This window comes from Chelonoidis abingdonii, chromosome 1 (genome assembly GCF_003597395.2).
Source record: "Chelonoidis abingdonii isolate Lonesome George chromosome 1, CheloAbing_2.0, whole genome shotgun sequence".
Lineage (NCBI taxonomy): Eukaryota > Metazoa > Chordata > Testudines > Testudinidae > Chelonoidis > Chelonoidis abingdonii.
Window position 1 is genome coordinate 108582880 of NC_133769.1, and position 26664 is coordinate 108609543.

Sequence of the window (26664 nt, forward strand, 5' to 3'; positions counted from 1 at the left end):
GGGCTCAGGCTCCACCCCAAGCTCCAGAAGTCCACGAGGAGGGAGGGGCCCAGACTCCAGCATGAGCCTGAATGTCTACACTGCAATTTTACAGCCCCACAGCCTGAGCCCCGTGAGCCCAAGTCAGCTGACACAGGCCAGCTGCAGTGTTTAATTCCAGTATAGACATAGTGTGGATGGGAGTCCCAGGTGCTGAAGAAAATTGATGTTGGTGATCTCTTAGATGGTATTTTTCCCTCTGAGTTACTGTTGAACCAGGGTTGGAGGGACACTGATTCTGCAGGTGTCACCTTTCAGATGAATTAAAACCAAGATCTTGACCACTTCCAGGCCTTAAAGGTTTTCGAGGACTTTTTAAAGAAAAGATTTGTTAATGCATTTGCTCTGGCAAATATTAACTTAGTGACTCGCACTGAATAATACTTTACCCCACAAATATTCCCACTGGTTTCAGTGGAACTGCTTGTGGAGTAAAATACAAATATGCAGGAATAGGGATGGCAGAATACTCCCCTGAGCAACTTGCATTTCGACTCCCTCGGATTCTCTTTGCAGTTTCACGTGGATACAGTATTCTCCTTCGCTTCCTATCCTGAATTGTTGGGAAATGTTGCTGTGTGCTGTTAAACTGCTTCTGTGTTTCACCCCACTGGTGAATGAGCTATTCTTTGTGTATTGTTTGAAAGGTGCCACATCAATGTAAGTTGCTATTACTAACAATATCTCTTCCTGTTATCCCTTTTCATGGATTAATCAAGAGCTGATGTGAAATGGTCTTTTGCCAAAGATAAACTATTTGGCCCTGTCAACTCTAGAGCTTGTAACTATGTTTTGAAGCCATTTTTAAACAGAATTATAGTTGCAACATGTTTGTGTGTGTTTTGTAACTCAACACAATTACAAAGCCTAGTCCAACCACTTTAAAGAAACTTGCCTGAACTGTGCTAGTGGGCGTAATTTATGCACACTTCTGGCTAGCACTTTTCTCAGAAAGAAATAACCTAGGTGTATCCACGCTGGAGCTGTAATTTCCAGCTCAAGCAGACAAACATGCACTAGCTCTAATCGAGCTAGCAAGAGGGGCTGGCCACCCAGATTATGTGCCTAGGCTTCCAGATGTGATCATACTTGGAGCAGCTAGCCTGTCCCAGTACCCAGGCCACCACGGCTGCCTTTCTAGTTCTAGTGCACTAACTTGTTTAGAGCTAGCATGGGTATGTCTGCTTGAACTGGAAATTGCCCCCCACCCCTGCTCCAGGCTGACACTATCTGTCCAGATTGGAGCACCAAACCCTTCTGGCTGGCAGAACTGTGCTTCCAAACAATTTTCCAGCAAGGTGGCGACTCTCGTGCTTTGTATTCCAGCACAGACAGGGTCCTAGCACATTTCTCATTCCCAAATCCCTCAACTCTCCTTTACTGTCTGAGCAAGTCAGTGAAAATGGGCATTAGTGCTTAGAATCCACTGTTTTGCAATCAGTGTGAAAACATGATACTCACACCTTTCATGCACCAAAAATTGTTATTTGTGTAAAGGAACCAGCTGCTTTACACCTGAGTGACTTGCACATACTAAAGTTCCTTTAGCTGAAGTGAATTCAGGGTCAGATTTTGATACTTTTACTCGGGCTGAATAGCACTTTCCTCTGTGGAAAATCCAACTGATGTCAATGAGACAGTTTGGAGAATAAAGTATTACCCATGTCAGTAAAGGGAGCACAATCTGGCCCTTAGTCATCATAAATGTGTTAGGATTAGGGATAGGGAACTGACTCTTTTTGCCTCTGGTAATATATGTTTGAATTTAGTTTTTAAATCTCACATTTTTCCATGTGAACTAACTGGAACTAGTGAAGTAAATTTTGTGTGGATACGCCTAGCTGAATCTCATGAAGTATCTATTTTTTTCCTGACCTGTTCCACATCACATCCTTCACATTCTCTCTCTCCAGTTCAGCTAGATCCTTCCTTCATTCTTCTTTGATCCCATCCTCCCATTCCCTTGACTCTCTCAGTCCCTTCCCTCCAACTATCCCTTTTCTTTCTCTCTGCTTCTCTATTGCAAGTGTCCTAATACCTAGCTCCCTCTTTGACCCTTAAATCCCTCTTGCTTCTCCCACCAATCCTCATAGCCCATCCTTTCCCTTTCCCGATCCTCTTGAATCTCTATATTCCGTTCAGTTCTGTTTGGGGTGGCAAGGAAGAAGATATTTCTGATTTGGCACACTATCTGTTGGCCTTTAGCCAGCAGTTTTGTTTCAGTTTTAGTAGCCTAGGGTGTCCCTAGCTCAGAGATGATCCAGGTTTTATTGACCAACCCTTAGGAAGCCCTGGAACTAATGAGATTTGAAGACAGCAACCAGCCCAGGAAAATATTCCAGACCTGCTGAGACCCCAAGATGCATTTCCACAAAGGCAGAGATCCCAATAGGGGGAGAGGGAGGGAGGGAGTGTGATGGGGCCTCTGAGCAAAACTGATCTGAAAAACAGAAATAAAAAATTCTGGTTCTAGTTGAAGTTTGGGTTGAGATTCGGGTCAGTTCTAATTTTCCTATCCCTAACTATCACCCAGCTGCAGCCTTGGAATACATTAGCAGGGATTTCTCTGCTCCTTTGTGTGCTCTGTACTGAAAACTATTTTACTGTAGTTTCCTGAAGCCATTAAAACCTCCCCGCCAGGATGGGCTGACACCAAAGCAATGAATGATGATTGTTTTTAATCACCAGCTTCTCTTCTGTTCAACAGCAGGCCTGGCCTAGTGGGACCCAGCAGATCCTGCTCCCTCCAGCCTGGCAGCAACTGACTGGAGTAGCCACCCACACCTCAGTCCAGCATGCAACTGTCATACCAGAGACCATGGCAGGGACCCAGCCGCTAGCAGAATGGAGGTAAACCTGGAGTATTGTGTGTATATCTGTGAGACACCCACTATATGTGAATGTCTGTCTGAGTAGTTTCTAATATTCCAGGCTGTATGTCTGGGCTAACGCTGAGTGCACAGTGGGTGCAGTCTTTGCCCATTGGACTCCCAGCATCTGACTTGGTCTGTGAGGTGGCTTTCGGATATTTTGAGTATGAAGGGAACCATCCATCGTAAAACCAAATTCAGGTCTAGTCTCTCTTAAGCTGCTCCATATATCTCTGTCCTTGTGACAGGATAACATCTTACAAGAAAAAAGACACACGTTCCATTCTTGATCCCAGCATCTTCTCTCACATCCACCTTGGCTTGTTTAAAAAGCTGAATAGCCCTTTTGTTTTGTGCCGTGTTGTATCCCAGATTCAGTTTGCAGCACTTTTTGCGCTGGTGAAAACTTCCTGAGAGACGGGATAATTCTAGGGGGGGGCGACATCTGTGGAGAGATATGCCGAAGAGCTTTGGCCCTTTGCTGTCTCGGTGCAGGCATGGATAGTGGGTCTTTGGCGTTTTCAGGCAATGGGAATGGAATTCTGGTGGGGTCCTGTCTGCGCTGCAGCTGTTTGTGAAATCCTGACCCTTGTCAAAGGATTAGGGATGGGGAGGCACTTCTCAGGCCAATTACTTTGAACCCTTTTATCACAGTAGACCCTTCCCAAAATTATTCCATTAGTGGTTTATTTCATCTCTCCTGGAACAAGGGATGTAAAAGGTTAACTGGTAAGCATTAGGTTTACCCTTAACCGTTAACCCCAGCAGCACCTTACTAGCTGGAGGGACTCCAGCCCAGGCAGCCGCACCTGCTGGGGAAGGGGCCCCGGCCGGGCACAGCCGGGCCTGTGGGACTTTAACCGATATTTACATCCCTACCTGTCACGTCTCCAAAGATGCTGTCTTGACTGTCTGCCTTTGATAGTCTTTCCATTATCAAGTTGCTCTTACTTCTTCAAAGGGTCAGTGCGAGTAGGCACTGAAAGGAAGCAGTAGTGAGGATGGGAGCAGAAATGCAAGGCCTTGAAAGTAAAAGGATTAAAGTGGTGGGTAAATGGGGAGTCCCTCGAGGCTCTTGTAAGGTCAAATCCTTTGCCCCTGAAGCAAATTCATATGAGATGTCAGATTGGCAAGTCCCCATGTCATTTTCACCCTTTGTACTCTATAAAAACAGGCACCAAAGAGGTGCTAAATCTGCTCTTGTAGTCTCCAAGACAGTCAGTCACAAGCACAGCATAGTTAAGGAGTTTGAAATCTGTGCGTCGTTGTCCATCCCCAAAGGAACCTGGTCAGATTGTCACTTGCTCCATTGCTGTGGTTTATTCCAGAAAATAAAGACATTACTACTGCGTCAAAACATCAGTTTCTTTCCCAGAGGGTTTCTTGGTGAACAGTTGGTGGGTGGAAGATTTTGTTTCAGCAGGCTGTCTCTGCTCCTTTTGCCGGGGGCTGTGCAGATCGTCTCTATGTTGAACCTTAGTTGGAAGAGTGGGCCTGATGATCTGGGTTATATGCCATACTCATGTAGTCCACAGAACAGCACTGGTGGGAGATTGCTACTCCACTGTGAGTTGGCACCTCACTCCAAAGTCCTTGTTCTACTGGGACCTTAGGGAGTGTCAGTTATCGTTGGGACTCAGAAACTTCTTCTGGCTTCCCTGATAGCCTGATGTGACATCTGAGTTGTGGCGAATTGCTTTTGTGAGTCACACCTGAAGGAGCTCGAGGAGGTCTTCCTGAAGGACAGAGGGGGGATTGGAGCATGAAGGTGGATACTGTGGGCAGAACAACAAGCGATATAGAAAAAGATATCCTAGTGGTCAAAGTAGGAATGTGTGTGTCTGTGTTGTTTTTAAGCCTTATCCACAGGCATACTGTTATAGTCTGATGACAGGGGTTATACTGCCACATGGATGGCTTGGTTTGATACTGAGCTGAGTCCTTTGTTCTTCAGGCAGAGGGGAGATAGGAGAACTGCAGAGGCAGTGAGTTCAGCACTAGGGGAAAGGGCAACATGCATCACTCTCAGCTGCCCTCTTCTACCAGCTCAGCCAATGGCCCTGAGTGGCTCCAGTGGGATATGTGACCTGAATATAAACCTGGGGCATGCCTCTCCAACCCCTGTGAGAGAATGAAGCAAAGGCCTCTGAAAAACAAAGGGAAGCAGCCCTTCATGAGAAAAACACCAACCCAAGCTTGATGCCTGGACTGGCATGCCCAAGGTCACCTTTATCTGGGGGCATTTCTGAGGCTAATGAAATCCTTTTGAAGAACTGATACACATTTAAAATCCATTTATCTCCAATTTCTCTCCTCTTGCAGAAACACACATGCTCATGGCAGCCATTATAATCCCATCATGCAACAGCCTGCGCTTTTAGCTAGTCACGTGACTCTTCCCGCAGCTCAGCCCTTGAATGTGGGCGTGGCTCATGTCATGAGGCAACAGCCAACCAGCACCACTTCTTCCAGGAAGAACAAGCAGCACCAGTCATCTACGAGGTAAGTGGCAAGGAGCATAATGGTAGCCTAAGGACTCCGAGGGCCAAATTCACTGCTGAAGTTGACGGAGCTGCATGCACTTAGGCTAATGGCAATTTTGGTGGAAACTGTATAAAGAGAGGGGAGGAAATCCTTTTTTCCCAACATATGGCCTGATTCTACTCTCATGTATACCATGGGTAAATCAGGAAGAACTAGGTGGACTTGAACTAGTTGTAAGTGAGGGGAGGATCAGGCCCATAGTATTCTGATTCTATGTGTGTGTGTATGTGTGTATATATATATATATATATATATATATTATCTCCTGTAGTAGGGTTTTACTCAGCTTTCTATGAGAGAGGCGAAGTCACTCAAACAGAAGCCCATGCAATCGTGCCTGTTTAAATCCATTAAATTGATGTCTTGGCAGAATTAGTGGATATTGAACCACTTAAAAGCCCTGTTGCTTCAACTTCAGTGAATATATATAGAACAGAGTAGGTATAAATATAGACTGCATGATGAAGTGAGGTGGCATACAATTTTAATGCCCTGTGTTTGGGATGACCACCACACTGTGAGTGGCAGAGCCACAAGTCAGTTGTACAAGTCTCCACAAATTAACGCCAATCAAAATTCTTATTACCTCCCTTCCTCCCCCGACAAAAAACTATCTGTGTTCTGTTTATGCAATTCAAATCTACTGATTCAGTGTGCCCCAATCCCAACATATCCACAGACAAAAGGTGTGACTGTCTCCCTCTATCTGATCTCAATGACACTCCTAAAAGTGGCCACATTTCCTCAACATTGTCATCCCCCCAAAAGGCCAGGGCTGCTGGGGGGAGCAAGTGGGGCAATTTGCCCTGGGCCCCACAGGGGACCCGCGAGCCCTGGCCCATCTGTGGTCTGGGCCTTCGGCGGCATTTCGGCGGTGGGGGGGCCCTTCAGTGCTGCCAAAGAAGTGGAGCGACTGAAGGGCCCCCCGTCGCCGCAATGCCGCCGAAGACCCAGACCACCACCGGGTGAGTACAAGTGCCGCAGCTCCCCTGCTTTGCCCCAGACCCCCTGAATCCTCTGGGCGGCCCTGCAAAGGGCCACATTTTCAGAAACAATGGATGTTAGGCGTCCACCTAGAATATATCCATTCAAGAGCAAATGGGTGATTGCATATATGCAGGGATAGATCCACTGGTCCAACTGCGATGCACTCAACACAAAGTGAAGGGCAAAGATAGCCCTAAGCTACCTGTACTCTTTCCTCGTTCTAGATGTGTCCCTGGCATACATTAGAGCAATCTTCTGGCTGCCGTAGCTTATGCTCATCTACAGTAGCCCCAGGGGAATTATGAGGGCATAAGGGACATCTCCTGTGCCAAGGTTTGGGAGGGGAGGTCGCATAGAGGACACTACGAGAGTTTTGTGCCACCCAAGGATTCTCCTACACGGGAATTTTCGGGGGCTGGATCCATCAGTTTTATGGATGTTTTGTCCTCAGGAGTGGGGCCAAGTTCTGGCCTATAGTATGCAGTTGCATGAACAAAATGCAAGAATGCATGTGCAATAACCCTCTCACTCCTGTGGTAATCCCTGTGGGTGGGGCACACTGGCAGAGTGGGTATGTAAGTATACTTTGCTGCTGCTTGTGCTGTACCTGGGCTGTGGACAGAGAGCTGAGGTCTTTAGGGCTGTTAAACCAGCACCTTTAGTGAGCACTGAATTTTTCTAAGAAAAGAAAGAGCAAGAAAGAGAGAGATTCAGAAATGGCCCACTCTTACAGGGTAAGTCTACACAGCAAAAAAACACTCGTGACAGCCAGTTTCAGTGGCCGCGTCAACTGACTCAGACTCATGCTACTTGGCTAAAAATAGCAGTGTTAAAACGTTCGAGCTCAGGCGGGACCCTGGGCTCTGAAACCCTGGGATGGGGGAGGGTCTCAGATCCCAGGCTCTAGTCCGATCAGGAACATTTAAACTGCTATTTTTAGCTCCATAACACAAGCCTTGTGAAACCAAGTCAGTTGATCTGGGCTCTGAGACTCACTGCTGCAGGGTAGCTGGACCTACAGAAGGGGAAAAACAGAGCTCCCAGCTCTTAGGTGACCAGATTGGGGCCAAAGAAACTGTACTGAATTCACAACCAGTTCCACTGTATTTAAGATGCCAGTGTTGAAATCCTTCCCGTTCGTCTGCTCTCTAATATGTAATGTTTCATTTACTTTGGGAGGATTCCAGCCGTCTTACCCCATTTGTAATACAGAGCAGAGCCAGTTAAGACCCAACAAGCCAGTAAAACAGGGAATAAATCACAATACATCTGGACATACAAAGTGTCTCCCCCGCCCCCAGTAATCTGCCACCAGGGCACAAGGCGTCTGAATCAGGAAAGAGTCCGACACTTTCAGAGCAGCTGCTTTCCACAGTCCTCTATTTTACGGTATTTGTGATGCTTTTGTATCCAAATGAGGGATATGCTCCTTTTGAGAAGAGGAAACTCCATGTTTCTCATTGGTATTCAAAAGGCACTGCAAATGCTACTGTGCAGTCATTTGTTATGCAGAGGACCCTGTGTAACTCAGGGAAGTGTGATATGTCCATAATTTCTTCCCTTTGATACATGCCACCTGTTCCTTTTGTTAGCTTTTGGGCCAAACCAAAAACAGTCAAAACTTGCCTGTAAAATGGAACCAGAACCAGAACTTCGCTGCTTCTTCGAGTGCTTGCTCATGTCCGTGCCATATTAGCTGTGTGTGCTCGCCACATGCACCAGGGCTGGAAGTTTTTCCCTCAGCAGTATCCGTAGGGGACCAGCTCTGGCGCCCTCTGGAATGGTGCCCGCGTGGCGTGGTTTAAGGGGTGCTGTCAGCTCCCCACTCCCTCAGTTCCTTCTTGCTGCCAGTGATGGTGCTGGAATGTCTGCTGCTTTGGCTAGCATTGATTCCTTCTCTGTTCTTGCGAACTTTGAAATCCTATAAAATGGTTTCCCTGGCTTCTATTATCCCCTCTCTGGATCTGGGAGATTAGTATGCCGCCCTCAACTTGCAGGACGCATACTTCCACATAGTGCCCTTTCAAGGGCACAAACACTTCCTCCAGTTTACAGTGAGACCCCACCACTACCAGTTTGCGGTTCTCTCATTTGGCCTGGTGACAGCACCGTGATTGTTTAACAAGTGCATGTCGGTGGTAGCGGCTTACCTCAGGCACCGGGGTATTCAGATCTATCCATACCTCGACAACTGGCTCGTCAAGGGCAGCTCCAGCTCTCAAGGCCAATGGGATGTCGTGGTGCTTCAGGCCATTTGCCGCTCTCTGAGCCTACTGGTAAATGACAAAATCTCGACGTTAGTGCTAGCGCAGAGGAAGAGTTCATTGGAGCGGTCCTTGACTCGACCTACACCAGAGTGTTCCTGCCACTGGAAAGATTCCACACGTTGATGAATCTCATTGCGGAAGTCTCCACATTCCTTCTGACTACAGCCAGGGTCTGTCTGCACCTCCTGGGTCACATGGCAGCATTCACCTACATGGTCCGCCATGCCAGGCATCGGAAGAGGCTCCTGCAACAATGGCTGGGGGTGGTCTATTCCCAGGCCAGAGGGAAAGATCATTACCATTCCCCAGGCGATACTTACCTTGCTGCAATGGTGGACCTACTGCAGAGCAGTCCTGGAAGGGGTTCCGTTTGACAACCCCTGTCACTCCGTTGAGTTCGTGTCAGATGCCTCAGACCTTGGCTGGGATGCGCATCTTGGCAACCTCCAGACACAGTGGATGTGGTCTCTGGAGGAGGCGCAGTTGCACATAACGTCAAAGAGCTCCAAGCAGTCAAACTGGCATGCGGAGTCTTCCTGCCCCAGTTGTCGGGCAAAGTGGTATGAGTCTTGATGGACAACACAGCCTCAGTGTTCTACATCAACAGGCAAAGGGGAGCATGCTCATCAGCTCTCTGTCAAGAGGCACTCCGTGTATGGGCCTTCTGCATCAGCCACGAAATCCACCTGGAAGCTTGTCACCTTCCGGGCGTCAAGAATACGCTGGCAGATCAGCTCAGCAGGGACTTCTTCTCTCACCACAAGTGGTTGCTCCATCCAGAGGTAGCGTGCATGATCTTCCAAAGGTGGGGAACTCCCCAAATGGATCTGTTCGCCACCAGACAGAACAGGAAATGTCACCGATTTTGCTCTCGGCAAGGTCTGAGCAAAGGTTCCCTCTCTGATGCCTTCCTCCTCTCATGGTCAGGGGGCCTGATGTACGCATTCCCTCCAATTCCACTCATCAGCAGGATCCTGGCAAAGATCAAGAGAGACAAAACGCAGGTTGTCGTGGTCACCCTGGCGTGGCCTCACCAACATTGGTTTGGCATGCTCATGAGCTTGTCAGCGGCCCCTCCCTGGCCCCTGCCCAACTGTCCGGACTTGCTGTCACAGGATCACAGCCGGCTCTTACACCCCAAACTCATGTCCCTCCACCTCCTGGTGTGGATGCTGCGTGCCTGAACCTGGAGGAGTGGACCTGGTCGAAATAAGTCCAACAGGTCCTCCTGGGGAGTAGGAAGCCCTCAACTAGACTGACTTATCTGGCCAAGTGGACAAGGTTTTCCCACTGGGCGTCTTGAACATGGCATCTCTCCCTCACGTGCTTCCATACAGGCTGTCCTGGACTACCTGCTCCATTTGAGGAGCCGGAGTATGGCACACCCTTCCATTAGAGTGCATCTAGCAGCCATCTCTGCTTTTCACCCACCAATCCAAAGACAGATGGTGTTTTCCCATGACATGGCGGTCAGATTGTTGAGAGGGCTTGAGAGACTCTTCCTGCAGGTAAGGACTCCTGTCCTGCAGTGGCATTTTAACTTGGTCCTCTCTAGGCTCACCAACCCACCCTTTGAGCTGCTGGGTTCCTGCTCCCTTTCCCACCTGTCATGGAAGGTCGCGTTCCTGGTTGCGGTGACATTGGCAAGACGGGTGTCTGAAATTAAAGCTGTGAGCTCAGAACCTCCATACACAGACTTCTACAAAGATAAGATTCAGTTGTGGCCCCATCTGGCCTTCCTGACAAAGGTGGTCTCCACCTTCCTTATGAACCAAGACATCTTCCTCCCAGTGTTCTGTCCCAAACCACACAAGACCAGTGAGGAGAGGTATCTTTGCGCCCTGGACATCCAGAGGGCCTTGGCTTTCTACTTAAAACATACCAAGCCTTTCCGAAAATCGACTCAACTCTTCATCGCTACAGTGGATAGGATGAAGGATCACCCAGTATCCTCACAGAGGATTTCCAGTTGGATGACCTCATGCATAAGGACCTGTTACAACCTGGTGGGGGTTCTGCTGCCGCCGATTGTCAGAGCCCACTCAGCGAGAGTGCAGGCGTCTTTGGCGGCTTTCCTGGTGTATATCCCTATCCAGGACATCTGTAGAACCGCAATGTGGGCCTTTGTTCATATGTTTACTGCTCATTATGCCATCACTCAGCAGGCCAGGGACGACGTTGGGTTTGACAGAGCTGGGTTCCAATCGACACATCCGTGAACTCCTACCCACCTCCAGGGTTACTGCTTTAGAGTCACCTAATACAGAGTGGACATGAGCAAGCACTCGAAGAAGAAAAGACAGTTACCTTTTCCGTATCTGGTGTTCTTCGAAATATGTTGCTCATGTCCACTTCATGACCCGCCTTCCTTCCCCACTGTCAGAGCTTCCGGCAAGAAGGAACTGAAGTGGGGGGAACTGGCAGCGCCCCTTATACCGCGCCATGTGGATGCCATTACAGAGGGTGCCAGAGCCGGTCCCCTAAAGATACGGCTAATGGAAAAACTTCTGGCACCAGTGCATGTGGCGATCACACACTGCTAACATGGAATGGACATGAACAACACATCTCGAAAAGGTATCATTATGGAAAAGGTAACTGTCTTTTTTCCTTTGACTCTGAAAATGTTCTGCTAGAGGGGAGGGAAAAAAGGCTTTAGAGAATAATCACGTGAATACTAGAGAATCCTTCTTCAGTCAGGGCTTTTTGTTGCCTCCACCCTCTGATGGGCAGGCACTGTGTTTAGGGTCCTGATGCAAATAAACCCTCATTTTCCTTATTTACTTTTAGTGCTGGGGATTGAACTAGGAAGGAGGGAGTCAAGAATATTTCCCCTCTAGTGAAAAAAAACCTATTTACTTCTTCACCCTGCACCCATTGCCTTTGCCACCTCACATCAGAGCTAAATGAAACTGAGTCTCTCCCCCTCTGGAACATCTCAGTGTTGCTCCGCAATGCTGTTGAGATAAGGAAGGCTGGGCAAAATTTTTCTGTCAAAACTTTTTTGCGTGTGTGTGGTGGGGAAGTGACAGGAAATTGGATTTTCGACTAAACATTTTTTTTGTTTTTTTTTTTAATGAAAAATGTCTGCTTTCTGTGGAAAACTTCAATATTTAGGGGGGAGAGTGTTAAAAAACTGAAATATTTTGGGTGAAAAACCAAATATTTTGATTTGGAAATGCAGCAGTAGTGTCTCATGGGAGTTGTGGTGCCTCATGCTCCCATTCTCTTCAATGTGGTGAGCTGCTTGGCTGGACTACATCTTCCAGGATGCACCATAGCCAGGCATTCCCATGTGGCAGCATTTCCAAATTGAACTATTTTGGTTTTCAGACCGATTTTTATTTTTTTTTATTTTTTGCCAAAAAAATCTAAATTTTCCACAGGAAAGAAACCCAAACATTTTTCAGCCAGCTCGAGTGATGTGAGGCACTCCCTTCCTCCCTCCCTTGAAGAAGCAAATACACCAGTTTTGTAGTGTGCCCAGCCCTCAACAACAAAGAATGCGAGAGAGGTTGATGCCAGGACTCAAAAGCCAGTAATATCTGAGCAATCCGAGTTTTAACCAACTGATTGTTTTTGTCATTTTCAGAAATGTGCCTACATATGAGGTTTCATCCTCTCAGGCCATCAGCTCCCCTCAGCGATCGAAACGCGTGAAGGAGAATACCCCCCCTCGCTGTGCCATGGTGCACAACAGCCCTGCCTGCAGCACTTCTGTCACATGTGGGTGGGGAGACATGGCTTCCAGCACCACGCGGGAGCGGCAGCGGCAGACGATAGTCATTCCCGACACACCCAGCCCTGCAGTCAGTGTCATCACTATCAGCAGTGACACAGATGAAGAAGAAGAACAGAAACATGCACCCACCAGGTGAGCAGTGATTCTGTACTCTGTTGGGGGGTTGGGGTGTGGGAAACTCCATAGAATCTTAGGAAATAGGTTGGAACTCAAAGACCACCTAGACAATCTAGTCCATTGGTACACAATCTATGCTGTATGGGCCAACAGTGGCATGGAAAACAATTCCTGGCAGTTGCCCTAGAGAGAGTTGGCATGGTTCAGTGATGAGAGTGCTAACCTGGGGCTCAGGAGAGCTGCATTCAGTTCCCTGCTCTGCCACAGACTTCCTGTATGACCATGGGCAATTTACTTGATCCCTTTGTGCCTCAGTTACTCCATCTATAAAAGGGACATAATATTTCCTCACCTCACAGGGATGTTGTGAGAAGAAATATATTAAAGATTGTGAGGTGCTCAGATATTAAGATAATAGGGGCTATATAAATACCTAAGATAGCTACACAGAACAAAGCAGTGAGGAATTGGGGTTGGGAGAGCAGATAGTTCAGGATCAGATCTCTCTGTCTAGGTGATCCATAGAATGAAAAGGTTGGAGAATATCTTATCTAGTCCAATCCTCAGCCTCTGTGAAGAAGGCTACCACGCTATTATGTCCATATATAGTGCTTCTCCTAACTTATTCTTGAAAAACTCTAATGATTGTGTGTCATGAATACCTCATTAGGTGAAATAAATTGTGAGGAGTATCTGTCCAATTCTCATTGGTGTCATATCACAAAAAATATCACTACTTTTGGAACTAATTGGCACCCCATTGGTTGCCTCAGCAGGGAGGCAAAAAACAAGTGGACCATGAAGACTGAACGTCCCTCTTCTCATAGAACTGATCCACCCAGTCACAGTAGATACAGTAGTACAGGGAAGCTGCCTTTGCTGTTCTTGGTCCATGAATAAAGCGAGGACTTCTTATTCCAAGGCTCTCATTTCAGCACCTTTCCTCACATGTGCACAGTCAAAGCCTGACCATTCCAGGTTTTCCCATCCTACACCAGTCACAAAATGTCAGTCTGTTTTAGGAGCTGCAGAGATCAGTCTTGCAAATAGCTGAAGAATTATAGAATCTTTGCGCTACTAACTCAGCTGGGAATTTTCTAACCTTGTCCCTTCGATAATAAAAGATAAAATTAAAGCATCTTTATTTAGAACCTGCTCCACAGCAGATTGGCCTTCAATCATCTGAGATATCTATAGCTCTGAATCTCAGTGCTGTGATGATTATTAGTGGTGCACTGAAAATGTGTACAGAACAGACGAGATGGTGCCTGCCTCAATGAGCTTACAACCTTGCAGAGAGAACCTAAGAACCACAGGGCTTTATTTTCAGAGGTGCTGAACACTCCTATGATTTCAGTTGGATTGGCAGAAGCTCAGCACCTCTCAAAATCAGACCTGTCATGTACCAGATGACCAGAAAGATGGAGAGATCATAAAGCAGCGCAGGATAGTTTACGTTTTTTTTTTTGTAAATAATTATTATAACACTTCTTTGGTCAGTTGGTTTCACAGAAAAAGTGTATTTCAAGAAAGGATTTGGAAGAGAGGGTGGAAGCCAGGTGCAGTAAGAGAAAGGTATTCTAATTATTGGTGATATCATGGGAGAAGGTATAAAGATGAGAATGAGAGAGGGATACAAAGGGAAGCTGAGAGGCCTGGCTGGGGAAAGAGAGGAGATCAGAGAGGTAAAGAGCTGTGGATTTCTGCAGGGCCTAGAAGTTTAGAACAAAAAGCCCATGAAAGGATAGTTAAGAGGACAGCGATCCACAAAATGAAAAATCTGAGAGAACCCCTCACTTAATCCAGCTCCTAGCATCTATCTAGAAGAATGCTACAGTCTTCCAGGATTATTGGAATGGCAGAGCAGAAAGATTATCTGGATTGGAAGGGAACAAGTTTGAAGCTGGAGGATGAGTGGGAGAGGTGGTTGCAGTAGTCAAGGTGAGAGATGACCAAGGCGTGGACAAGGAGTGGAAAGGAAAGGATGGATTTTAGAGATAGTGCCAGGGTTTTTTTGTTTTTTTGTTTTCTTTTGGGGGGGGGGGGGATGTTTGTAACAGCTAGTATTGTAGGGACAAGGAAAGAGAAAAGTTGAAAACTAACATTGTGAGGCTTGGTGAACGGGAGGATGGTGGGATCGTCAAGGAAGGAAAATGGGGAGCTCAGGAGAAAAAACAGGGATTGAGTTTTCATCATGTTACATTTTGAATTGGAAGCACAGTATCCATGCTAACGTGTGAGGGAGACAGAGGAGAGGCTGGATGAAGAAATCAGAGGTCAGAGGAGGAGAGGCAGTGTTAGGATATGTCAGCATGGAAGAGTGTATGAAGTTTCCAAGGGATAACTTGTAAAATGAAGATAGGAGTGGGTTGAGGACAGAGGCCTGCAGGGTGTTGGCCAGAGAACAGGTAGAGGAGAAGCTCCAAAGTAGGGCTAGGTGAATAATCAATTTTTCTGTTTGGCCATTGGAAACCCCCACCCTCCAAAAAAATGTTTTGGATTGGACTGCAACATTTTTTGTTTGTTTTTCTCTATTAAAATGAAAAATTGGAAAAAGAACATTTCAGATCAAACTAAACATTTTGTTCACCCCCAAGTTTATTTTTGTTTCATTTTGGTTTTAGAGTTTTAAGTATTTTTTTAATCTTTTTTAATTAAATTAAGGAAAATTCTGAAACAAAATGTCTTTCTCAAATGAAAAATCAAAGCATTTTATTTTGGAAATGCTGAAACAAAATGTATGGATGCTTCTGATTCAGCCTGAATCTGCATTTTTTGTTGAAAAAACTATTCACATAAAAAAATTCACCAGCTCTGCTCGGAGCAGAATGACTGGAGAAGCAGGGAAGGGCCAGAGTCTCAGAAGCAGAGGGAGAAGAGTGTCCAGGATGAGGGAGTTATCTTTGGTGAAAGCATTAGAGAAATTGAAGTCAGGTTGCTTGGGACCCTTTGACATGGCCAAATCGAGGATCTAATCTGTAGTGTCCTATCTGAAGTTTGCTACCTTTAGTTAAGTTTCTCCTCATCATTCTTCTTGTGCCTCTCAAAGAAAGATGGGAATTCAGATTAAGGATATGTGTTTGATGGGAGAGAATGGCCAACTATACAGAACTGTACAACAGGGGCTGCAAATGAGCCTAAAATAAAATTAACAGACATTTTGGAGCATAAGCTTCGTGGGTGAATACCCACTTCGTCGGATGCATGAAGTGGAAATTTCCAGAGGCAGGTATAAATATGCAGGCAAGAATCAGTCTAGAGATAACTAGTTAGTTTAATCAGAGAGGATGAGGCCCTCGTTTAGTAGCTGAGGTGTGAACACCAAGGGAGGAGAAACTGCTTTTGTAGTTGGCCACAGCTGATAGTGTCAAATTTGACACCATCAGCTCAGGATTAAACAAAGACTGTGAATGACTTGCGAACTACAAAAGCAGTTTCTCCTCCCTTGGTGTTCACACCTCAGCTGCTAGAAGAGAGCCTCATCCTCCCTGATAGAACTAACTTCGTTCTCTCTAGACTGATTCTTGCCTGCATATTTATACCCTGCCTCTGGAAATTTCCACTACATGCATCCGACGAAGTGGGTATCAACCCACGAAAGCTTATGCTCCAATACGTCTGTTAGTCCATAAGGTACCACAGGACTCTTTGTCGCTTTTTACAGATTCAGACTAACACAGCTACCCCTCTGATACTTAAAATAAAATTGTAACATTTGGAAATCCATGCAAAGGCTTTACTGGACTCATACGTATTTGTGGAAATTTTAGCCTGTTCAGCAACGATGAGTGCTGGTAGCGTGAAAGCCATGGGGATAACTTGGCACATATTATTTATCAATGTACTAATATTAGACACTTCTGGTCAAATGTTACAGAATTAGTATGGAATCATAATTTGCTAATTGAGTCAGAACTAACAGTCTGTACCAAAGCTCATTGATGTCAGTGGAGTTTTTCCACTGTCTTCCCTGATTTTGGATTAAGCCCTGAATTTATTACATGATTTTCCTTGAGTCCCTGGGACTAGAAAGTCATCTTCCCCCAAATAAAGAAATAAATAAATACATTTGCAGTTGGCCATGGTTATGCAAAGAGATTGATCCTTAGCAGATAAAAATATTCTTATGTCCCACTTCCAGTTTTAAAAGACCGATAATATTGACATGGACAAAATTGTCCCACTTGCATATATTGGGCCAGATTCTCAGTTATGCTAAAGCCCCTTTACAGTGCTCTGGAAGAATAAGCCTTAAAGTGAGAGTTTACTCCTACATTAAGGCGCTTCTGCAATACCAGAGCAGTACAAAGTGGCTTTCTAATAAAGGAGGGTCAGACCCTTTATCTGTAAGAATAAGGAGAATTCCACATGCTATGGGAAGAATTTCTTTCCTATCTAATGGAAAATACAGGTGTGCAAGTGAAAGTTTTGAGAAGTTGCCAAGGTGGTGTAACAGGCAGTCCAGGACTTTGTTTAATTCTTCTGTGTATTTTACATTGTTGATATGTATAGCTTCCTATAACTATTTTAAAATCAACAGATATTTTTAAAAATTGCGAGTCCCCCGTTCTCAGAAGCAGCAGGGAGCTATAAAGTTTCCAATGGAAGTCCTATGGGTCTTTGGAAGCATGTGGTTTCCAATGTACAAAAGAGTGCCACCTACTGGAGACTGGTATTATCGTCGTTGCCATAGATTGCAAAGGGGAGAAGAGTAAGGCTTATACGATGACTTTACCACCAAGAGATCTTTAGACGGCATTCTCAGTTCACTGTCTTTTCCAAAGAAACTCCCCTGAGCTCAGCATCCTTTGGTCTAAAAAAGATGGTTTCTGCTGTGCTGAAGAACAACAGTTCTGTGAGTTATTTCTCTGGAGAGAAAAGTTTAGGTCCCACTGGTTTCCCTGGAGGCGTGAGGAAATTCAAAACAAAATTTAGATTTTACAGATTTCTTATAAATTGAGAGACTTGGCATTTTTGTAAGTTTCTGTACTGAAGTCCTCCAATACTATGGCAATGGGAGCCAGCCAGCCAGACTGATTGCTAGCATTCCTCACTCATAGTCACCTGAGCTATGTAGCCCTTCCATAACTTTTCATTTTGTAGCTTCTTTTTTTAGGTGTACATACTCAGCTGATTAAATACTTCTGAAGTTAACAGGAGAAAAATAAAACAGCTTAAATATAGAACAGAAGCACAAGTGCATCTTGGGATGAATAAATTATGGATATAAGCGAGTGAGAGAATGCGTGTGCTGCTCGTGAATGACTAACATACAGGACTAGGCCGGCGGTAATAGCAGCAGGAGGTATAATTTCACATGCCGCTAACTCTAGCATAGCAGAGCATGGCAGGAAGCAGGGATTGAAAGGAGGGCAGTGAGGAGGTGCCCTTCGTGACTTTATAACAACAAAAACAACAACCCCTGCAACAATTTTCTAAAAAGAAAACACTGATGATTCCTTGGCTTAGGAGGAGACTTTTAAAAGAGAAAAGAAGTAGCAGTTGTACCCACAAGGAAGCATGAGATCCTTTCACCTCCCAGTTATCATCTATAGCCCTGTTGATGCCCTAAAGCAGTGTGTCCCAAGGTGGATTTTAACCCACTAGTGGGTTGTGGGAAGGTTGTAGATGGGTTGTGGGCCCAGTGTGGAGGGGAGGTGGATTGGAGAGTGAGCCCACCCCAAACAGTGGCTCCTGTCCTGTGGGGCTCTGCCTGGCTTCCTGTTCCAGGTGATATGACCTGGTGCACAGAATTGCAAAGCCACTCAGGTTTGACCCAGCTGCCCCTCCATGGCCAAACAATTCTGTGTGCCAGGTCCCAACACCTGGAGCGGGGCCCAGACCCATGGGACAGGAGCCCCCATTTGCAGAACGAGGGGCAGGCTCACTCTCCAACCCCTTTTTCCCTGGGGCCTCTCCTTAAAAGTGGGCTGGGATTAGGGTTCTGGTGCAAGGATGGAGGAGCTGCTGTGGGTGGTTGGTGCCCCCTCAGTGGAGTGAGGAGGAGGCCGAAGACAAGGGGAAGACACTGAACTGTGATTTTGGGCCCTCCCTCATGAATTTGGACTCTGAGTGGGTCCCAAAAAAGACAAAATGCAGCTGGTGGGTTGCCTTACTAAAAAGTTTGGACACCACTGCCTTAAAGATCACCCCTCTCCATTTCTTGTTTCTATCCCCTAGACTAAAGGCTCCATACAGGAGCCACTGTCCTGCTAGGCTAGGTAGGCAGAGTGTAACTGTGCCCTATAGACCTGTCAAGCATTGGCACACTTCACTATCACAAAATTCACCTGTAGCTTAAAAAGAACTATGCGAGACCTATCATTTATACAACTGATTGTGAGCAGCTTAATTTGTTATTCATACTTACTATATTACATGTGTTGGACCAGATTCTTGCTCCTCACACTGCAAAGGCAAAGAGCATTTCCTTAGAAGGGCAGCTGAGTTTTCTTCTTACATAGGGGGGAGTCCTTGGGTGGCATAAATTCAGTGTAACTGAGGATCTAGAGCGTTGTTTCTTTGTGTGTATATATGTGTATGCTTGCAGTGCAGTAATGTTCAAAGAGCCCAGTCAGGATCAGGGCCCATTGTGTTATTTACAAACATGCAGGACGCATAGAGCATAGTGTATAAAGCAGGGATCGGCAACCTCTGGCATGCAGCCCATCAGGGAAATCCGCTGGTGGGCTGGGCCGGTTTGTTTACCTGCCGTGTCCACAGGTTTGCCGCTCCCAGCAATGAGGGCTGTGGGAAGCGGCACGGGCCAAGGGATGTTGCCGATCCTGGAATAAAGCAAAAAAAGTACTAATTTATATACACATAAGTACTTGGGATGAAATCATGTCCCCATTAAAGTCAAGGGCAAAATTCGTGTTGACTTTAATGGGGATACATTTCACCCTTGGTATTTAATATATAATGGCATTATTATTAATGATCTACATAGCCATCACATTGACTAATCACAATCATCAGAGAACAAAGTTAGAATTCCCATCCTTTCTCTAAAACAAGTAAACAAATAAACCACCCCAGGCAACTAGTGCTTGGAATAACAGACAGCAGAAGCTCTCCCACCAGGCCTGCGGTAGCAGAACTGTTAGAAACTACTAAATGCTTTAGCATGTCTAACTCCCTCCAGTAGAGGACAGTGATGAACACACATACAGCTCATTCTGTATCAAGTTCAAGTTCCGGGTTGGGTCTCAGACAAGTGAAAACAGATTCAGTGGGCTCAATATCGTTTCTAATGAATATTTCTCATTTTCACAAGCACTGACTGTACAGTTCTGTGTGATGCACAAAGAGAGGTGAAATGAGAATAGTAGGACATGTCAGAGGTCAGGTGAGGAGGTGGAACGGCAAAGATACGTAAGGTCCCAGTACTGAAATAAGTGGCACGTCATGTTTCAGTGTTAGGGGATTTCAGCCTTCACATGGAATTTCCTTAGTTTTTGTGGGTTTATGTGGGTAAACTTTCTTTGCATAGAGTTTATTGTGGTTCATTCTGAAGTGGCAACAATTCAGAAAGCTGCAAGTTATTGGGCCTTGAGAGCCATAGAAGAGAGTGTTATAGGCTTAGCCCTGTTCTGTGCTTTGGGCCATGTCAGAATGCACTATGATGTGGTTTCTGGAGAGGTAAGGTGGTATGGTGTAAACGCTTGTGAACCAGAAGGTCTGTTTGTGAAATGGCTTCCATTTTTGTCAGCCCTAGGGCCTGAACCAGGGAGCCTCCGCAGCTGGAAGCATGAGTCGCCACAGTTTGAGCTAAGCAGGCAGACTCTCAAGCTGAGAGCTGTAACAGGCCCAGACACATAATGACCAGTGTGTTACCTTTACATCTTCTAGGACTTGATATTTTCAGTTAGGAAAAGAAGATCCTGGTCATGAAAAACTGTCAGTCCTAAAAGACTTAAGGCCCAATCAGTGGTGAGCTGGAACCGGTTCACGCAAACCAGTTGTTAAATTTTGAAGCAGTTTTAGAACCACTTGTTAACCCACTTCCCTGCGAGGAGGGGGCGCTGCAGCTTTGATGGGCTCTGGCCGAGAAGTGTGTAATTCCTCCTCCTACCGCCGGGGGCGCTGCACTGCAGGAGTCATGTGGGCCGCCGCCTGGCCCTGGGGCTCCCACTGCTGCTTGGTGAGTCTCCGGCTGCTCTGCTGGGCTTGGGCTGCGTCCTGCTGCTCGGGCTGCTCCGATAAGCTCTCCCTGTCAGTGCCCCGCACCTTCTGCCCGCAGCCAGCCCCTCCCGCACCCCCTGCTCTGCCCGCAGCCAGCCCCTCCCATATTCCCTGCCTTGCCCACAGCCAGCCCCTGCTACACCCCCTGCCCTGCCCACAGCCAGCCCCTGCCGCACACCCTCCCCTGTCTCCAGCCAACTCCTGCCACACCCTTCTGTCGAAGCCAACCAGCCCCACACTCCTCTGTCTCTAGCCCTGCCAATCCCTGCTGCACTCCCGTGTGGCTCTGCCCGAAGCCAGCCAACCCCACACTCTCTTGCCTCCAGTCAACCACGCACCCTCCTGTCTCCAGCCAGCTCTGCACCCCCTGCCCTGCTCGCAGCCAGCCCCATGCCCCTGTCTGCAGCCGGCGACACGTCCACTGGTGCCCTGCAGTTCCCACGGCAGTAACCCTGCCCACCTGCTTCAATAAGGGGGGCAGGGAGCAGCTGGGACCCACACATGTGCACACCCCCAGGGAGTGGCAGGGACCCACACATGTGAAACAGAGCTCATTTCTAGTTCAGGCCACTCTTTTTAAAAAAGAACTTTAGAACTTTAAAAATTCCTCCCAGGAAAATACGGACGTGTGGTAACCCTATTGGTACAAAAAATACGTACGGTGGCACATCCCTTAAATCAGAACTTTTTATAGGGAACTGGTTGTTAAGATTTTGGCAGCTCATCACAGGGCCCAATCCTCAGTGAGTAGAACTCCGCTTCTATAGAGTGATGTCGATTTACAAAGGCTGCAGTGCCAGACCTTAGTACAGTGGTCCCCAAACTGGGGGCACGCCCCCTTAGGGGGGAGTGGAGGAACATTCAGAGGGATGCACAGCAGGGTCAGGGAGAGTCTCTATGGGGGATTGGGAAGGAGTGCCACATTTCCAGCCCCGCTCCGCCCCCAGACCAGCTCCTACCCCGGCCTCACTCCTCCCCCAACCCCATTCAGCCCCCAGTCCTGCTCGGTCTCCAGTCCAGTGCCAGCCCCCATGGTGGGGCAGGTAGGGAGCACCATGCTTCCAGCCTTGAGCCGCTCTGCCTCAGATCAGCTCCACCCCCAAACCCATTCCGCCCGCAGTCCTGCACTGCCTCCAGGCCCGCTCTGCTCCCCAACCCCGCTCTACCCTCAGCCACAGCTCCACTCTACCCCCTGCTCCACCTTCATTCCCTCTCCACCCCCAGCATATCCCAGCTTCATCTCTAGCCCCAGCTCCTTTCTCCCTCATCCCCAGTTCTGCCCCCAGCTCCACCTTCAGACCAGGTTCCACGGCTGAAGAAGTCATGGCAATGCAGTAATTGGCTGGGGGAGGTGCAGACAGATTCTGTTACTCGTAAGGGGGTGCACAATTGGATAAGTCTGCACACCACTGCCCCAGGGCCAGATCACAATACCATTTCGCCAGGCCGCCCCTCCGTCTGGCTTCATACCTTCTCCCATTGCACCAAGCGTCTTCCCTTTCCTCCTTCAAATCCCTTCTGAAACACCACAGGCCTTGCTATGCTGATCTCCTCTTGGAAAAGGGGTCCAGTTCTTTCTCTCAGCTGCACCCAGGCCATTTTGATGGAAGTCACTGGAAGCGGTCCATGCTCTCAAACGTGCACGGACATGCTCAGTGCCTCCATACCTCTTGGACGTGAACTGTTCTGTGGTCTGAGTTTGATATCAAGCTCAGTAGGGCAGGGCACTTTTCTTTCTATGTGCCTGGTAAAAATACTAGGCATACATATAGTGATTTATAATAAATAAAGAATAGTCATCTTAAAAGACATTTTTTGCAGATGCTACTTTAAGAGCAACATAACAGTGCCTCTTGGAGTCCTGGCTGCAGAATGGATACTTTGTTATCTGTGAGGGTGGACTGCCACCCCTCTCGAGACTGCTTGCATGGGCTACTATGACTGCAGCTGGGAGAGCTGCTGTCCAGGCAGCAGCCATGAATACACGCATGTGTAATAAGAAGGGTGCAGACCACATCAGTGTTTTTAACTATGTGTCTGAATAACCTGGAACTTCCACAGAAAGCTGCAGCTGTGCTATAGAAATACAGAAAGCCTGCCAAGTAGGCTACCTTAGTGCCGTGTGACAGGATGCAGAGGCCCTCTGATTTTCAGGGAGCTGGGAATTAACACCCCTCCCCAGATTCACATAGGTCTGCCAGGCCTAGTACTGTAACACAGCAGGCCATGGACTGAATGCCCATATCAGACTCTCATGGGAAATCAGAAGGGAGAATAACCACTTGCTACTTGGAAGGCTTTGAGAAGGGAAAGCTCCTGTGTGGCCTTGGTTTCAGGGTGGGATTTTCAAAAGGCCCGTTGAAGTAGATGCCTGACTTTAAGCCCAAGAGTAGTCCCACTGAAATCAATTTATTTGCAGTGCAAGCTGAGCAGCTAACTCACTTAGATGCTTTTGAAAATCCCATCCTGAATCTCTTTGGCCCCACTTCAGAAAGGTACTTAAGCAGGTACCTAGCTGTAAATATATGAGTTGTCCTATTTGGCTTCTCTGTTCTCTAGGGAGAGATGTATGGGCTCTAACAGTGATTATAGTTATTAACTTTTATAAAGAAAATAAACTTGGATTTTTGGTGAAGCTACTCATTTTCTTAAAGTTAGGCACCATGGTTAGGCCAGGATCCTGCAAACGTTTATGTATGTGCTTAACATTACTACCTGGAGTTGGCCCATTAATTACATTGGCACTACTTGTAGTGGTAAAGTTAAGCAGATGCATAAGTGTTGGCAGGATTGGAGCTTTAGTCTCGCTCAGTTCCCCGTCTGTAAAATGAAGATCATAATACTCTTCCCTCTCTTTAGAGGGCTGGGGTTTTGTTCATTTTATATGTTTGATTTCTGGTGCACTTGCTTTTCTTATTGTAACCAATGCACCTTGAGGAGGAAATCTTTGCTGATGGAAGCACAGTTCTTTCCTTGATGATGCCAGCTTACCTCCTGTACCAAAAGAAAATAACTAAACATTGTCATTGTTGTTATTTGTAATAGGAAGAGGCTGGTGGCTCCAGCCCTGTTCTACTAGGCAACGTCCAAACATCTAACAACAAGATGACCCTGCCTTCAAGATCTCTCAATCACAATGGCATAAAATATGAAAAGTCTAGAATAATAAAACACCCAGGTTTCATGTCTAGGAAAAAGTGCTCTTCCACTCCCACAGCTGAGCCCTTTGCATACCAAGTATCAGCCAGGAACAAATGTTTACAGCTCAGCCTCTGAGCCCTGTATGTAAGGAAGGGGCTATAAAAGAAATGCAGTCAGATCCTTATCAGTTGTCAGAACACAGTTCAGTAACTTGATTTTTCTTTATTAAAGGTAATAATGCTCAGTGTTAGAGAACATACGTCTCTCCTTCTCAGGCAGCAGAGGGCAGTTGCAAAGGGCAAATATTACAGATACTCGTAAATGTGAAATTACGGCATTTCTATTAGGCAAATGGAATATTGATAAGAGTCATTTTTATCAGCTTAACGTTCTTTCTTGCAGCACCATATCAAAACTGTTACATCTTCCTTTGAATAAGGCAGTTGTCATTCTAAGACATGCCATTATTCTCTCCATTTCAAACACAGCACCCTGTCCACCTCTTGATGGAAGAGGGGATTAAATTGAAGAATAGAACAGTCTGTTATTGCAACCCCTTTAAAAGAAGTCCTTTACTCATGGGAGGAGTGGATTCAATTCTGTGCTCTACTCCAGGCTTCCTCTGTGATCACTTAATCTCACTGAGCCTCAGTTCCCATCTGTACAATGGAGTCACCATTCCTCCCACCATTTATCTGGCTTGTCTATTTAAATTGTAAGTGCAGATCAGGGACTGTCGCTATGTATTTTGTACAGTGCCTAGAACACTGAGGCTCTAATTTAGGTCAGGGCTTTTTATGTGCTCCTGTAATAATCATAAAGCCTTTGAAATCTGTGGAGCTCATGGAGTAAGGATTACTCGCCTGAGAAAGCATTGCAGAATCAGGCACTGGAGAAGTTGGTTTTTAAAGCAGCACGTTAGTGGGCGTTCCATGTGAAGGACAAGAAATTAAATAAAAGCTTTTCAAACCCCAGAAGCAAGGGGAAAGCTGGACAGTTGCCACCAAGGAAGGCTGCTGGAAAGACTCTTTGTCAGGGAAATGTGGTGAAATCAATAATGCTGCTAAAGAGGTGTAGCTCACTTTTTCTTGCACTGTAAAAATAAATAAATAAATGCACAAATAAATAAAAATTGCTTGTAGTGCAAGCTGGTCTGGAGGTCTGCAACATTTGCCTACTTTAACTTGGATAGTTAGTAATGCTGAGCCAAGGACAAAATGCCCACCAGTGGCTGAATCCAGAATAATCAGATCCTCTCTTGAGTTAACAATGTGTCAGAGGGAAGGAATTGAACTGAGCCTCAATGGGGAAAGGAAAAAAAAGAGTGGCACTCAAGAGGTTAAGAGATGTGCTGTTATTTCTATATGGTGTTTTTGTTCCTGTTGGGACTGTTTCCACTACTGAGTCTAATTACTTAGCTCTTTATGCGCTATCCATTTCTTTTCATCATTTTAAAAACTTCAGTTGCCATAACAACATAATGTAATCAGTGAAACATAGGAGCTATTTTCTGTAGTCAAGGTCTGTGCGCTGTCAAGGATATGAGCCATTTAAGCAAATCTTCCCCCTGTCTCCCATCCCCCACCTCTCTCTCTTTTTTCTCTAAACAAGCTCATAATGGGAAGGATAAACCATCAGGAATAATTAGACACAGTAGTGGAGCGAATCCCAACAGCGCGGGTGCAGTCTAGCCTAATGAACTTCTAGCAATAATCCTGGAAATGTTGATGTTGATGTTCCTTTTTAATCACTTCTTTGATGCCATAGATAGATTAGGTGCAGCAGGACCTCAGTAATTCGCATTAATGTCAGGAGACCTGTTGCGAATTACTGAATGTTGCAAATTAACGAGTAAGAGAATAAAACCCAAGGATTCTGCATAGCAAATATACATTGTTGATTTTCTTCAGCTGTCCTTTCATTTCAAGTATTTATGAATATATATGCTCTATAGTGCATTAGTAAATATATTTTGTACAAATGGAATTTTAATCATATGAAACCCCACTGTAACATCTATTATTAAATCTTTGCTGGGCGAGGGGGGAGATGCTGCATTTTTGTGTGACTGGTAAGAAATGCAACTTAATGTAGTGTGCTCTGCTGAGCTTCTCCTGCCAAGAGATAGTAAATAGCTTGGAAATAAGTCTAGCAGTCGGTCTGAGCACTATTCTAAGCTGTGCATGTAAGGTCAATTATAAGATCCCTGCTCGGGATTTTACTCAGTCCTTGCTCAGACAAAACTCATGTGACTTCAATGAGGGTTTGCCTGAATAGTAAGAAGTGAGTTTAGGAGCCAGGATTTGGCTTGGGTGGCCCTGATCTGGCAAAGCACTGAAGCACATGCTTAACTTTAAGCCTGCGAGCACCCTCATTGTTAAGGAGTAGGTTGAGGATGGGATGGAATGTTGGTATTCAGACAGTTCTTGCCTATTCACTATCTTCCATGTTGTTTGATTTTCAGCACCCTGTCCAAGCAAAGAAAAAACGTCATCAGCTGTGTCACAGTGCACGATTCGCCCTACTCTGATTCCTCCAGCAACAACAGCCCCTATTCAGTGCAACACCGTGGGCCACACAGTAATGGGAACACCTATGATACAAAAGGGGTACCAGAGACCCACTGCAGCGGGAACCCCCGAACTATAATCGTGCCACCGCTGAAAACCCAAGCCAGTGAGGTGTTGGTAGAATGCGATAGCCTGATACCAGGTAAATTGCACTTCTTCCCTCAAGAAAATAATCATAAGAAATAAACAACAATCTTGGAAGA

The 26664-nt window shown here is 46.2% G+C and overlaps 1 protein-coding gene across 2 annotated transcripts in view; it reads left to right on the forward strand.

Annotated features, from left to right (window-relative positions):
• HIPK2 (homeodomain interacting protein kinase 2) overlaps window positions 1-26664 on the forward strand; it is a 195432-nt gene that overhangs the window by 161240 nt on the left and 7528 nt on the right. For both annotated transcript variants that reach the window (XM_032781963.2, XM_032781964.2), the window contains exons 10-13: window positions 2747-2889; window positions 5232-5411; window positions 12300-12581; window positions 26356-26603. In XM_032781963.2, the coding sequence (XP_032637854.1) occupies window positions 2747-2889; window positions 5232-5411; window positions 12300-12581; window positions 26356-26603 (853 nt within the window). The remainder of the gene's footprint in view (window positions 1-2746; window positions 2890-5231; window positions 5412-12299; window positions 12582-26355; window positions 26604-26664) is intronic.